Genomic DNA, 13,488 nt, shown 5'->3' with positions numbered 1-13,488 from the left:
ATGGCGATCTACTTTGTGTGCTTGTATAGATATATTTACATATACACACACAAATACACATCTGTCATAGATTCTCTGAAACATCAGAGAGATTATCAGCTAAAAATAGATTTTCATGAAGTAAAGCTAGCAACCAAGAGGTTTCTTTTTCCTCAAAGGGGTAAGGTGGTTGGAATTTAGTCATTTACAGCAGTTATTAGTTCAGTCAAGTAGTTAGATGTCTATTCATCTGGTGTGCAAGCAAATATTTGCATGCATAGTTATCTGACCCTCCAAATAACCTCTACATAAAACAGATATGTAACTAAAACACATCTAGACATGTCTTGGCCATCTTAAAACATTTTGCTTTCAAAATTCCAAATCCTTTAAGTCACTCAGAGAGAACTAAGGGATATATACATATGGAACTTGGACTTTTGAAATTAAATATATAGAACCAATTACAAAACTTGGATGAAGTCAGTGGAATTATATGAAACAGCACCAAGGGAAACAAGAACCCAGGAGAACCTGTATGCCTTTACATTATTTATCCTCAGCAGTACAAATTTTTAGCATCTAAGCCAAAATCTTTCCACATTTCTTTCCCCCCTACAGTGCCAATGTCTCAATTACTGGAAGCACCCAAAAGCAATTACGAGGATTCCAATAATCTTCCTGTATTACTGTGGCTGGACTGCTAAGTATCATCAATAACATGATTATCATTTTGAGAAGAAATTGCTTGAGGTAGAGACACTGTGAGAAAAGCTCCCAAACACTTTCAGAATCATATTTTCAGCAACTCTTACATTATTCAGTGTCCTAACGAGTTCCAGTAGTATTAGTAAATACCTTTCCATACAGGGGGACTTGACTGCTCATATTTCCACAGCTTAAGCTGTAGAAAGCCAACATTTTATCTGTTTTGGAAGCATGTCTTTTGATTCTTAAACTCAGACTAAATCCAAGCCACTGACAGTGCTGCCTGGTGGATGGATATTATCCCATCTATTTTAGGTCACCCATCTTTTATTTCCTGTGTTTATCTCCCATTTTTTAAGAATACAACAAAATCACAGTGGACCAGATTTTAAACCATTTACCATTAGTTGCTTCATTGGAGCTGGCCATAAATTTCAGTTCAGCATAATGCTGCAACATCTAGCCACAGGTAGCAAAACATACCAATGAGGTGTCTCACAGGTACCCCTTGAGCCTTTAACTGATTTCAGCTGCAAACTTGGGCTGGGCTGCCTGCATGCATCCCAAGCTGTTGCTGTGTGATATTGTTCCCTTAAATAAATACCAAGTTTTAGTGTAATATGGATCTAAAAAGCAAGACCAGGACCATGCTTTCACAAGGCACTCTAACCCAGGATCAATCTCCCAACAGTGCCTGAATATATCATGATTCTTCTTATAAAGGTCTTCAACTTGCTTAAAATTTGTCTTCCAGGGCTTGAGCTCTGGTGTCCAGGAATTTGGCCCAAATCTCCAGAAGATAGTGTTGTGCAGATATAGGCAGTCGGATCTCAAGGTTTCATCAGGAATGTCTCATGTTGCCAAGGAATTCACAAAGAAGCCAGTGCTGGAAGCCAGTTTGAGGTGAATGAACTGTTCCCCTCTTGTGCAGAGTGGCTAAACTTGTTTGGTGTGACTGAAATTTAGCAGGTTGCATAGTATGTCTGTGGAGATATAGCCAGAGTTTGCCATACTTATGTCCACACTTAGGTTCATCTTTAACTAACTTCTCATCATAGGTAAGTGGAAACTTTACTCCGTACCCTGATATAGCATTTCAGTGCTGATGGCGATGCAGCTGCTTTGTTCATGTCTGTCTTTCTAAGCAGCAGATTTAGAGAGTCTTTAGTGTTTTGTCCAAGCCAGGTATTGTACTATGTGAAAGAGTGCATCATCACAAACCAAGGTGAATATACATGTTCACAAATCTCTCCTAAAGTACACATGGGATGGTGCTTTCATGTGCTGAAATGTAAATGTAGTATAGAAAAAGAGACAAAACCTAAGAACTGTTGATGGGGGAGAGAAGGAAAACTAGTTATCTTTGAGGTCTGCACCAACTATCATAGCTCCATTTCACGGCTGACTTGTATCTGTCCAAGTCAGTGGGTTTTATCAATGCTTACAAGCCTACAGCTATAAGAATGCTAAAGATGCACTGTTAGCCCTGCACTGATATATATAGATTGGTTCTCCATTAGGAAGAAATTAATGATTGTTCATAAGACCGAATACACAGCCTTTGGCTTCTCATCAGCTTTTCCATCCTGCAAGTCTAAAGACCAGCTCATGTGGATTTTATTGGTTAGCGTTAGAAACATGCTTGGATTTGAACTGAGGTATCTGGAATGCAGGAATGTCATGTAATGTCAAGCTAGTACCCTTCAAACGGGAGAAAAATGCCTGCTTGTCCTCTATACAAACTTGTCTTTCACAGAAAGATCAAAGCTGTACCAATGACATGGTGTAATTCAATTAAATGCAGTTCTTCATACAAGGCTTTTCAGTTTCCCAACTACGTGTAATGAGAGGTGTGTACTCAACATATCCTCTGCTCTTACAGCAATCATCCGCCATCTCACCAATAAGGAGAATGGTAACAGTCATTCCTGAGAAGACTAAGAGAGTTTCTGCTAGATGCCAGTAAAATGCTGTCCGGGGCTAAATTGTTGCAAGCCTGAATGAACATTAGGGGACAGTATTGGCCAGGAGTCAGCCTGTTTCTTGCTCATCAGGCTCTCCCTTTATTTACAGGTTGTCTTCCCTTCTCTCTAAATGATAAAGCCCCACTTGCTCCTTACTTATCTAACTGGTGCACCAGACATCCATTTTTAATCTGGCCAAATCAATTATAAATATTCCAGCCTACAATTACCCTGGGAACTCCTGAAAATCTAATTAGTATGAGTCTTAGCAATGAATTACACCTTTCTCTTGGCTATTTGCAGCAGGAAGGAAAAAAAAATACAACCTACACTCAAAACAAGACCAAATATCTCTCAGCCATAGCAAACAGAATTCAAGGCAGTGTTTAATTATGTTCATATTGTTCTTAAAAAGATGGGCCGTGGTGGGCTGAAAGCCAGGGCACCTGGCATTGCCTTGGGCTTAGCAAACTTCTTCCCAGGAGACGTTGTAAGATGCAAAAGTCCTTGGCAAAGGGTCTTTAGAAAGGGAAATCACATGGGAGCCTACAAAGTTCATATCATTATTGTTTACTGTGTAGCAGCAAAGGAGGCGAATGCAATCGTTCTTTAAGCTGGAGCCATCTTGCATCAGCACATAGCTGATCCCCTCCCTTGGCAAGGTCAGGGACTAAACAGAGCCTTGTCTGGCTTTTCTCAGGCAGGAGGGGAAGCTAGGCTTCTGTCTGGGCTGCTCCTGGATTGCAGAGATGAAATTAGAAAGTCATTACAAGGTGTGCACCACACCTTGTAGCAAGTGAATCAAGACACAAAGGGCAGACTAAAGCCCTTCTTCATTGGCATCTCGTCGCTGTACTGTACGTCTTACAGGTGTAATTACCTGAAAGCATCATAGTTGTATCATTTATGTCCTAAAATACTACTTTATGAAGCTATTAAAGGCAGAATTGTACTCTGGGATAACTGCAAATGCGGCTGTTTAAGATTCATTTTAGATTCATTACAAGACTTCAGAAGCAGTGTTCCTGTAAAATACTTTTAATAAAACATATGGATTCCTCAAAATCAAAACTGTGCAAGACCACACACCCTTCTAGATTCCGTGATGTAGGCGGAATTTTAATTCAAATAAAAGAAGGGCAAGTCAATCCCTATTCACTGCACAGAGGGCAGCATATCTTTAAAAGCTGCAGGACACTTTACTTATCAGCACATATATAACTGTTCATACAATTGGTAAAACTTTATTGGAAAAGAATGAGAGATTCCCCTTCTGCGCAGGTGATAACTGTGGTTAGGGAGCTTGCTGGGGTCTCCAATCCCTGCTTGAGTGGAGAAAAAATGCACTCTTCTTTCAGGTGAATGCTGTAATTGCTGAGAACTTGGCCTGTTTGGGTCAGACAGAAATCTTTTTTCTGTTTTCTCTTCTCACAAGAAAATATCTGATATCTTGAAAATTTTCAAGAAAGCCATTTCCTGTCTTATTTAGTCTATGAACTGTATCAGAGACGTGCTTGTCTCATTATACACAGCCACATCCCTGCTTTGGGCAGCTTCCAAAGGATTGGGACATGTCAGGATGGAGAGAAGGTTTCAGGAAAGGAGAAAATAGGGTTACAGACAGGGTGATTATGCAGCTAGTGGGATGTTAGTTTTCACTACAGAGAGAAGATGAAGACATGTTTTCTTGTTTGTTGATACATTCTTCACAGGGAGTCATTAGTATGTCCATGACCAGCAGTTGTCCCCAGACTTAGCTTTTTCCTCCTTTTTGTGTGAAGCATTTAACCACTCACTTCCAGTTTTGCTCTGGCAAGACTGCAGCAAATTTCACAAGAGTGAGAGGAGCAATATGAAAAAAACATAAATGCTCCATTTCCTTCTCTAATGCACTGCAACTGCGAGGCCTGTCAAGTGAAGGTCAAGCAGCAACCCTGAACAATAGTCACAGATTCCCTAAGAGGGACAGTTGTCAGTGCCTGTTCTTTCCAGCAGAAAAAATAAAACATGTTCTATTTTGAGCCAGTCAGTAGAATATACAGAGAGTGAGTCACCTGCCACACAAGCAAAATGTGAGTGAAAATCTCGAGAAATTACTTAGGAAATCTCTAGTTTTAGTCTGTGCCCTGGAAGTGTATTGCACAAGTGAAGGAGAATTATGTATGGAAGAGAGATCACCAGTCATCCCCATGTACAGCATGTAGCTATAGCTTATCAACCACAACTATAGACTCTCTTTTCTTATGTGCATTTCAGCAGGACAGCTGACTTGCAAGGTTTTGGTCCAGCTGTGACCTAAAAAGGTAGGCTGACTTAGAATGAGGGGTTTGCAGGAAGCACTTGAAAGAAGTGTTTTCCAGTCATACCAGAAAGGTCCAGTTATGCTGACATGTAAGGAGGAACTGGGCTCCCTTCTGCTTCTCCTCATGTTAAGTCAGCAAAAAAACAGAATTATTTTACAGGGTACCAAAGCTTGCTTGTTTTCCAAACCCAAGCAAACAAACAAACACACCCACATAGAAAAGGAGAACTAATTAAGATCAAGTCATATCTCAATAAATATGCAAATTAAAAATCAAAACAAAGAAATTCTATTTATCACATCATAAAGTTGCAAATTGCTGTTGTGGCTCCCATCGGCTGGAATAGATGAGGGCTATGAGGCCGTAGGTTTTGAATTAGTAGATCAACTGACATGCATACATGTTTTATTGTGATAGCTGGGGGACTGTTGGCTGTAGATATATTACCAGCCTTCCCTCCCCCTCTTCTGTACTGCGTTCACGTTCAGTGGTATTCATAGACTATATTTGTCTTGGAGTTCTCTAATGTAATGTCATTGGTTTTCCTCATTGTTTACCTTCTGTAAGACAACATCATTATTCTTTGGTAAATCTGTTTCACGTCCCCTTGAGGTTTTTTCTTTTTGGTTTTTTTTTTTTTTGGTTTTTTTTTTGAGGGGGGGAATTCTTTTGCAGCTTTTAAAAATCAGATAAAAAAAAATAAACAAAGAAAAATACCAAGAACCTGCCCCTAACAGAAAAACCCTTTCTTTTCTCTGTTGGAAAAGAAAGCAAGCCACACCTTCCGCAATGGCATGCAATAGTCTAGATGTTGGCATTTCTGCTCGTTACTGTGTTTCACCATTTGAATTCTTTCCTAAAGGACCTGGTCTTCATGATGTGGAGAAGCAGCATGTAATGACTTTGGAAGCTTCGTTAGTGGGACTAGCTGGCTCCCCCCGATGCCACATGCTGCCACCTCTCCTCTTTCAGAAGAACTTCTAACCTGCTCATTTGAACTGGCCCATTTGTATTGCTTTGCTATATGTTTTAAATCTTCCCACAGCAGAAAGAAAATTACTTGGATGGAAAATTCCATATAGTAGAGATGTAGCTGGTTTGTAGAGTTTGGTAGTGTGAAAAGGAGCCTTTCAACTTTTAAGTCACCAGTGTGATTACAGCCTGTGCTGGCAGCGAGAGGAAGTTGGTACCATCTATTTGCTGTTTGGTAGTTCATTATGTGGTTGTGGCGGTGGCATTGATCCAGTGGGTATCAGTCTAAATTGGAGAAACCACTACTAAGGTCAGTGCTAATTGGCTTGCTCATTTGCTGTCACAGCAAAGGAGCAAAGAGCAGAATAAACTAGGAAGAAAGACTTCTTCCCTGACCTCTAAACATGGTAGAGGCACATCCTCACATGTGGGGAATCTCTCCCTGCAGTATATCTGCCCAAGTATCGAGTTGTCAGGGTCTTCGTGTTTTGTGTACTATGTATGTAGGCGACAAGGAAGAGCTTTTGAAGTCCATTACAAAGGTTTTATGCATAAACACTTGCTTCCTAAAGACTGTGCCTTCAGTCTTCAATGTAAGGAAATGGCAGTTTTGTATGTTTTTCTCTTTCATTCTCTGTTTGTTGTCGTCCAGATTTCCCTTCCATAGTAAAGTGCTTTTGTGCTAGGAGTAATTTTCCCTTTTTTTGTCAGAAATCCAGTCCTAAAATCATTTAAGTTATCAAAAAAATCAGGAGGTCCTCTGTTATTGGTCTTTGCAGCTTTAAGTAGTAATAGGGACTTTTAAAAAAAATTGTTATCCTGTCCCAGGCTGCAAACTGAATCTTTCCACCTGTAAAATATCAGTGAGTTGGGTGGCTCTGTCCCAATAGCATTAGCAGTTCCTCCCAAACATACAAGTGCAATATTGAAAGTAGGTACGCTTTGATTCTTTTTGATTGCAAAGCCACAAAAGCAGAGCTTATAAATGAAAAATCTAGTTCCCCTGAGTTTAGTCAGCTTTGAACATTATCACAGGTACTTGGTATCGTGGTAATTCATGCCATGACTGCATACGAAAAAAAAAGAAATCAAACCTACTGGTCAGACTCAGCAGAGACCACTGCTCATTGCTGTTTGTGCTGGGAGGATTGTCCTGGTTTGTTTGTTTTGTTTCATGTCACATACTCAATTTCAGTATGAATTCTTCCTGACCCAGATTTCTGAGCAGTCTGAAGCGGAGCCAGAAACTGTAAAAGTGCATAATTATTCTTGTATTTATTTTTAAGCTGTACAGTTCTATTAAGCTTTCAGAGAATCCTTTATACCCAGCCTTTGAAGTAAACTAAGCCAGAGATCAGCCAGAGAAGGAGAAGTGGGTTGACACTGCTTGTTTCTGCTTGCAGAGTAGTCTGTATACAGTTAAGATCTGGAGTCTCAAAGCTAGGAAAATCTTACACCTTTTTTGGAGTGCAGAAAAGAGAAGGGATCAGTACATCCAAAAGCAATACTTTACACCTTTGGTATGTTCTGAAACCTCAGATGCTGGCACTGCTGTGAAACAGCTGAGAGCTGGAAGATTATTCTGGTTACTGACATGTAAATGAGCAGACCACACATTAAAGCTGTGTATGTTCCATCTGCCAAGCCATTCATTCTTCCCAACTTGGGACAAATTAGAAACTCTAGCCCAGAGGTTGAAGATTATTATTCCTTTCCCAGTCCTCCAAAGCAATACATTCCCCTGCTTTGAGTCTGATTGAAAACATTGACCTGGAGGTGAAAAACACAGTATCTGTCCCCCTGATTCATCCAGACTCTGACCCAGGCAGCATTGAAACCACAGGCTTCTTTCTGGTCTCGAAAAATTACCCAGGTGCCCTCCTGGGCTAAGGGCCAAATGGGAACTAGGCAGCTAGGTAGGAGAAAGACCTTATCCCCCAGAGACATTTGTCCAGTAGTTACAATTCTGCCATAAGTATTGCATCAAGCTAACCTAGCACAGTATGTATTTAAAGTGACCATGGAAAGAAAGTCTATGACCATTCCTGTAAGCAAATGGCAGGAGGCTAAAGTGGTGTAACTTACCCTTCCGAGAGCCAGACGACATAGATGACATCCATTTACAGAGTGTCTCCTCAGCCATTCAGACTTGCCTCTGAATCTGGCCCTTCCTCGGGAAGTCATGCTGTCAAAGCCTTTTCATGCTCCTTCCAAAACACAACCACCCCTGGTATTTCTGCCCTCCTTGGAGCCAATGTGCTTGATGACCCAAGAGCCTCCATTTTTTGTTTGCACTGCCTCTTGTTAGCAGTGCTCTGAGCTTGCACAGAATAGGAGGAAAAGGTGCCAAAGCACTTCAACCACCGGGATTGATTAGGTCTTACACTAAATGTGGAGCTACAGCAGGGTGGATGATGATTAAACCAGCAACCTTCTGGAAACTGAATACCTCCTCCTCTACTTTATTTCAGTTTCTATAACCTTGTAAGTGCCTCAAGGTGTTGTCTGTATATAAAGCACTCTGTTTCTGTATAAGCGATAGCAATAATAGTGATAACAATAATAACGCATTTCTCCTGTGGGATAGGTAAGTATCACTCTTCATTTTACAGCTGGTGAAACAGACATAAAGTCATACAGTATTTTGCTTAGTGCCATCTCATGCCTTATTAGCAGAGCCAGGATTGAACCCAGGAAACGCATTTCTCTGTTACTTGCTCTTACTCCTAGGGAACACACCCTCCTTGATGACGTCCAGTCTTTCTTGTGATTTTTCTGCAGAAGCTGCAGCAACAGCAGCCTGGAGACTGATGATGAACCTCCTTGTGTGGAAGAAATCGATTATAGTACTGACAGTTGCTCTGATGGCGAAGAGGACTTCTCAGAGTTAGACCAAGAGATCCAGGAGTGCCTCTCGTGTGTGGAAGGAGAGACAGAAGATGAGGGAGCAACCATGGGACAGACATGCAGTTCCAAGGCTCTCAGGGGGCTCTACCCTTCCAGCCAACCAACATCCAGCAGTACGGCTCTCCCTCTGTGTTCAACAGCACTCGGGGTGTACAGTGGGTTCGAGAGCAGCCCTGTGTGAACAAGGCTTTGACTTGCAGAGCAGGAAACAAATGGTTTACTGCTCACGTTTGCCTGTTTGCCAGCTTCAGCATCCTTCCCAGATGTGTTACTCCAGTTCTGAATAGAAAATTGACTGTATGTTTGTGTAATTTGTATACATATATAGAGAGAGAATGACTCCTTACACTTTCTACACAAGGCAGAGTGAGGGACTGCTGGCCCAGATGGTACTATGCAAGAACATCATTCGTTCCTAAACAAAATCCCCAGTTTCACAGCTGCCTTTAGTATGTGGTTTCATACAGATTGACCTGAGGAATGGTATTCTGAGACCAAGGAACCAGAGATGATCCTATTTTTCCTAGTTTAGGCTCTTACTATGGGAAGCAGCCTTTGCCTGGAAGAGTGACAGTTACTGATGCCTTTGGCTGGAGCTCTCTGCTGCCATTCATTTCTCTTGAGCTGTAGAGCATGTATCTGATTTCTGTCTGATCAGAATTTTTACAGTGTGCTCAACAGGTTGGGTCAGGCTGTGCATGCTTCTAAGCTGGTGATATCTCAGCAACAGTGTGGGAAATCCAATGTGCCATAGTAAGGAAAGCACCAGTGACAATACAGAGTGGTCCTCTGGAAACCTGGGCTAAATTCACCTCTTCGCTGCGCTGGAATGAACTAGTCCAGCATAATCTCAATTGAGTCACTTCATGCTTGAACTGATGGGCCCAAGCATAGAATTTGTTTCACAGATGCTCTGAAATTATATTTTCTCTGTGAGACATCCTTCCAGCTAAGAGAGTACAGATACAACAGTTCATCCTGGGGAACTACAGCTACTGTTTAAAGCTATTGGGGGTAGAGGGATTTGGGGCATTTTAAGGAGAAAAACATGTTCTCTTGAGGTAGCCAGGGGTCCCCCAATATTCTGTCAATAATTAGTGATGGTGGCAATATCCAACAGTGAATTTAGCCCAAGCATCAGTCTAGTGACTGATTATTCTCTGTTAGTTTTATTATGATACCACTAAGGAAACCCAGTTCATGGAACAGAACCCCATTGAGCCAGACAGAAATATAGTAGAAGACATTACTGGTAGGTTATGTATAGGACATTTCTACCAGTGACTCCCATAAGGGAGTCAGAACAGCTTGTCTGTTGATCCCCAAATGAAAAAAAATAATTGGATTTCTCCTAATATTGCCTGCAAACACAGATCCCAGTTCCTGAGAATCCAACACAGACTGAGAACCCACATGTGTGCCCGACATCCCTAAAGCATGAAGGCCACATTACTGCATCTCACACCTCATGTAGCCTGAACCTCTCATGTGTTTTAGACCTTGCTGCTGCAAATGGAGAATGGCCTTGAACCCAAATGGAATTAATTGCACAATGCAAGAGGCTCCCAACTCTGTCACTGCTTTATGCGGCTCAAGGAGGATGAATGTATAGTGTGTTGTAGCATTATAGCCTACAAGACCTCCATTACCAGTGATTATTATTGTTAATATTGATGCATGACTAAAAAACACCGTGTCATCCTCTCATCTTTATGCTGTTTGTGGAGAGAATTCCTGGTGCAGAATGAGGATTTCTCTGATGCATTTCTGAACACCTTTCCCCAGACTACCTAGACGTATTTTCCAGCAGGAGCTTGCTCTTTGGAGAAATAACTTCTCTCTGTCCTGCTGGGTTTTCAGTATCCGGGTGTTTTAAAGTCTTCACTAGAACATAAGAGTTCTCTGTGTCTCTAGCTCTAGCTTTATGATGCTGCTCAAAAGACAGGCAGCTTGGGTCCTCAGAAGCTGAGCTTCTTAGACTGAACTAATTCATTAGGTATGGTGTGTGTCTCTGTACAGATGTCCTGTTCTGCTTGCTTTAGTGTGCAGCTTGTTGCACACAATACTGAATTTTCATAAAAGGTTGGCTCACAGGAGTGGACACAAAAGAGATGAAATAGGTGTTCCCATTATAGTAGTTTATATAACATTGCTTCAAAGCTTATTAATAAAAAATTATATATATGCATAGTTAACTTCAAAATCCAACATTCATATACATGACAAAAAACTCACACTGTACTAGGTCCAGATTCAGCATACACAGGTCACACTGTAAGATCTTCAGCATTCACCACACCCTCAGGACAGAGGGCAAAAAATACCATTGTAAATATATGTGTCTGTAGGTGTGCATGTATACATCCAGAGCTGCTTTTCTCTCCCATGCTCCATTCTGTACCAATGCCCTGCCACAACAAGAACTGAATGATGCTTACTAAGGCTTGACAATGGTACACCTCATTGCGAAGGAAAAAAAAATCTTCTTAAATCAACATTTTTCTTAATGAGACACCAATATTTGGGCTATAAATACTGTAGGCCAGTCTCAGCCTTCTAGCTGTTTCAATCTGAATTTCTTAAGCTAGGGAGAATTCAGTTCAGTGGCAAAACTCTGTCCTACTTGTGATTTGTTGAATTAATAGCCTGTGGGAGAGTTGTCCTAATATAATAAAAGCGGAGATGTAGCTTCCATACATGCTTGGAGCCAAATGTATATGTGCAGTACCACTGTTTCATAGATCCCTGTGCTAGGAGCTGCAGGAGGTAGAGAAATGGTAAAGGCCTTTAGTGCGTTTTCAGTGTCTGGGATCCAAGCGCAGCAGCCGAGCTGCGAGCGAAGTGTCCATGCACATCAACTACACCTGCATAAATGCTGCATAAATGCAATATGAAAAGCCTGGCCAAGTCTTCTCCCTGGCACCTTCCCATGTTTGTGCTTGTGTCAGCAAGCGTGAGGATGCTGCGGAAAGCAATGGCCAGGCGAACCCCCCAGCCTAAGGGTGCTCAGCCTGGTGCTGAGAAGGTGGGAGCAGAGGAAGTACAGCAAGAGGGGGTTGGGTGACCAACCAGTCTGGAATGGCACCTGGAAACCTCCAGCAGAAGCAGTTTTGTGGGCTGGCTCATTTCTTCCAGGAACTTCTACAGGGAGCGGATGCTCTTCTTCTTTTGACAGACCTCTAGAGGTCAGGAGAGGGCCTCCATTGTACACTGCTCTCTCCGTGCCATTAAAATTCTCCCTGAGTCATGGTAATTAAGCAGAACTAGGCTCAGCACAGAGGAACGGAAGTGCATTGACTTTAATAAAACAGAGTGTAAAACAACTTTAGATTAACTCCAGCCTTGTTTATTCTTGCACACTTGTAATTCTGGTTTGGTATTTCCCCAGTGAATGGAGCCGTTGTCCCCTGCGCTGAGGCACGTCACCTCACTTCAGCCTGCTAAGTGCTGAGCAGTGAGGCCGGTGCCTTTTCTTGCTGTCGCTAGCTAATCCCAAAGAATTTGGAAACAGCCGATGGAGAAGGGGAGGGAGGAGAGGGAAGTTGCCCTGCTCCCCACCGTTGCCATTCCTCAAGAGTCAGCAAGGCTGTCAGGTTGAGACACAAGCCAAATATTTCCATAATGGCCAGAAGAGAGGGTGTCCTAGAGGCACTCGCGTAGTCCCCACTGCTAAAGCGGTTTTGGGCTCCTGCCAGGCACATTAACTTTTTTTACTGATGCCTTTTGTCTCACTGACTCTCTTAGTGCTGTGAATAGCTCCGCTCCCCTTCCTCCCCCGCCATGGTTTACATGACATGGGTCGAAGATGCAGCGCAGAGCAGCGCTCACACTGCACCCTCTGTCTCAGCCTCTTGCTGGGTCTCAGGCCCGCCTGGCCACAATAGCCCTTTCCTATCGGAGACGATCCTAAGGATGCCTTGCCAGTGTCTAGTGAAATACATGTGTGTGTAAACCTCTGGGCTAAAAATAAATAATTAAACAATAAAAATAAAAAGAATCAAGTCAGCAAACTAAAGGAAGAACAAAATCTAATTAGTTTTATCTGCTGTTTGTTATGAGGCTGTCAGAGTGCTCTATCCCCTGGTTTTACAGCACTCTGGAAAATAACAGTGATAATAATAATAATAAACAACGGTGCACTGGGTTGTTTTTGAAGCAAGCAGGAAGCAGATTAGGGAGGGGAAAAGACAGCAGCCCCTCTCCTCTACTGCTTCTCTCCTCCTGCCAAAAAGCAGAGATGCAGATGATAGCGCTATCTCCTGTCTTATCTGTCCTTGGACAAGATCCACTGCCCCTGTCCATCATTTAGAGACACAAAGCATGAGTGGGTGACTGTTTGGCAGCCAATTCAGGACACTCAGATTGTATTACTTGCTCTGCCACGGATCTCTTATGTGCTCTTGACCAAGTTGTTCATCCTCAGCTCCCAGCCTCCGTTCTGATGTGAGGTAGAAACAAGGCTTTGATTCCTCATAGCAAATACAGTAAGGTGTGAGTGAAAGTAGGTGTATGTTTTGGGGGGAAGGAGGGGAAGAAAAGCTCAAGGAGGGGATGTAAATCTACTCAGGTGTTTGCTCTATACTGATTTCAGTTGGCGCCAGTTGAGAAGGCAGCTGGAACTATTATGTACATCAGTGCAGTGTTGGTTGCCATCA

General features: G+C 42.2%; 1 protein-coding gene across 1 annotated transcript in view; it reads left to right on the top strand.

The window, feature by feature from the left end:
• Positions 1-13,174, top strand: part of AGBL1 (AGBL carboxypeptidase 1) — a 300,223-nt gene extending 287,049 nt beyond the window's left edge. The window contains exon 23 of the mRNA XM_069798469.1: positions 8,708-13,174. Within this exon, the coding sequence (XP_069654570.1) occupies positions 8,708-9,014 (307 nt within the window). The 3' untranslated portion in view covers positions 9,015-13,174. The remainder of the gene's footprint in view (positions 1-8,707) is intronic.
• The last annotated feature ends 314 nt before the right edge of the window (positions 13,175-13,488 follow it).

The sequence above is a fragment of the Haliaeetus albicilla genome, chromosome 12 (assembly GCF_947461875.1).
Source record: "Haliaeetus albicilla chromosome 12, bHalAlb1.1, whole genome shotgun sequence".
In the NCBI taxonomy this organism is placed as follows: Eukaryota; Metazoa; Chordata; class Aves; order Accipitriformes; family Accipitridae; genus Haliaeetus; species Haliaeetus albicilla.
The sequence above is the reverse complement of the archived record's forward strand: the minus strand, read 5'-3'. Positions and strand labels throughout refer to the sequence as shown.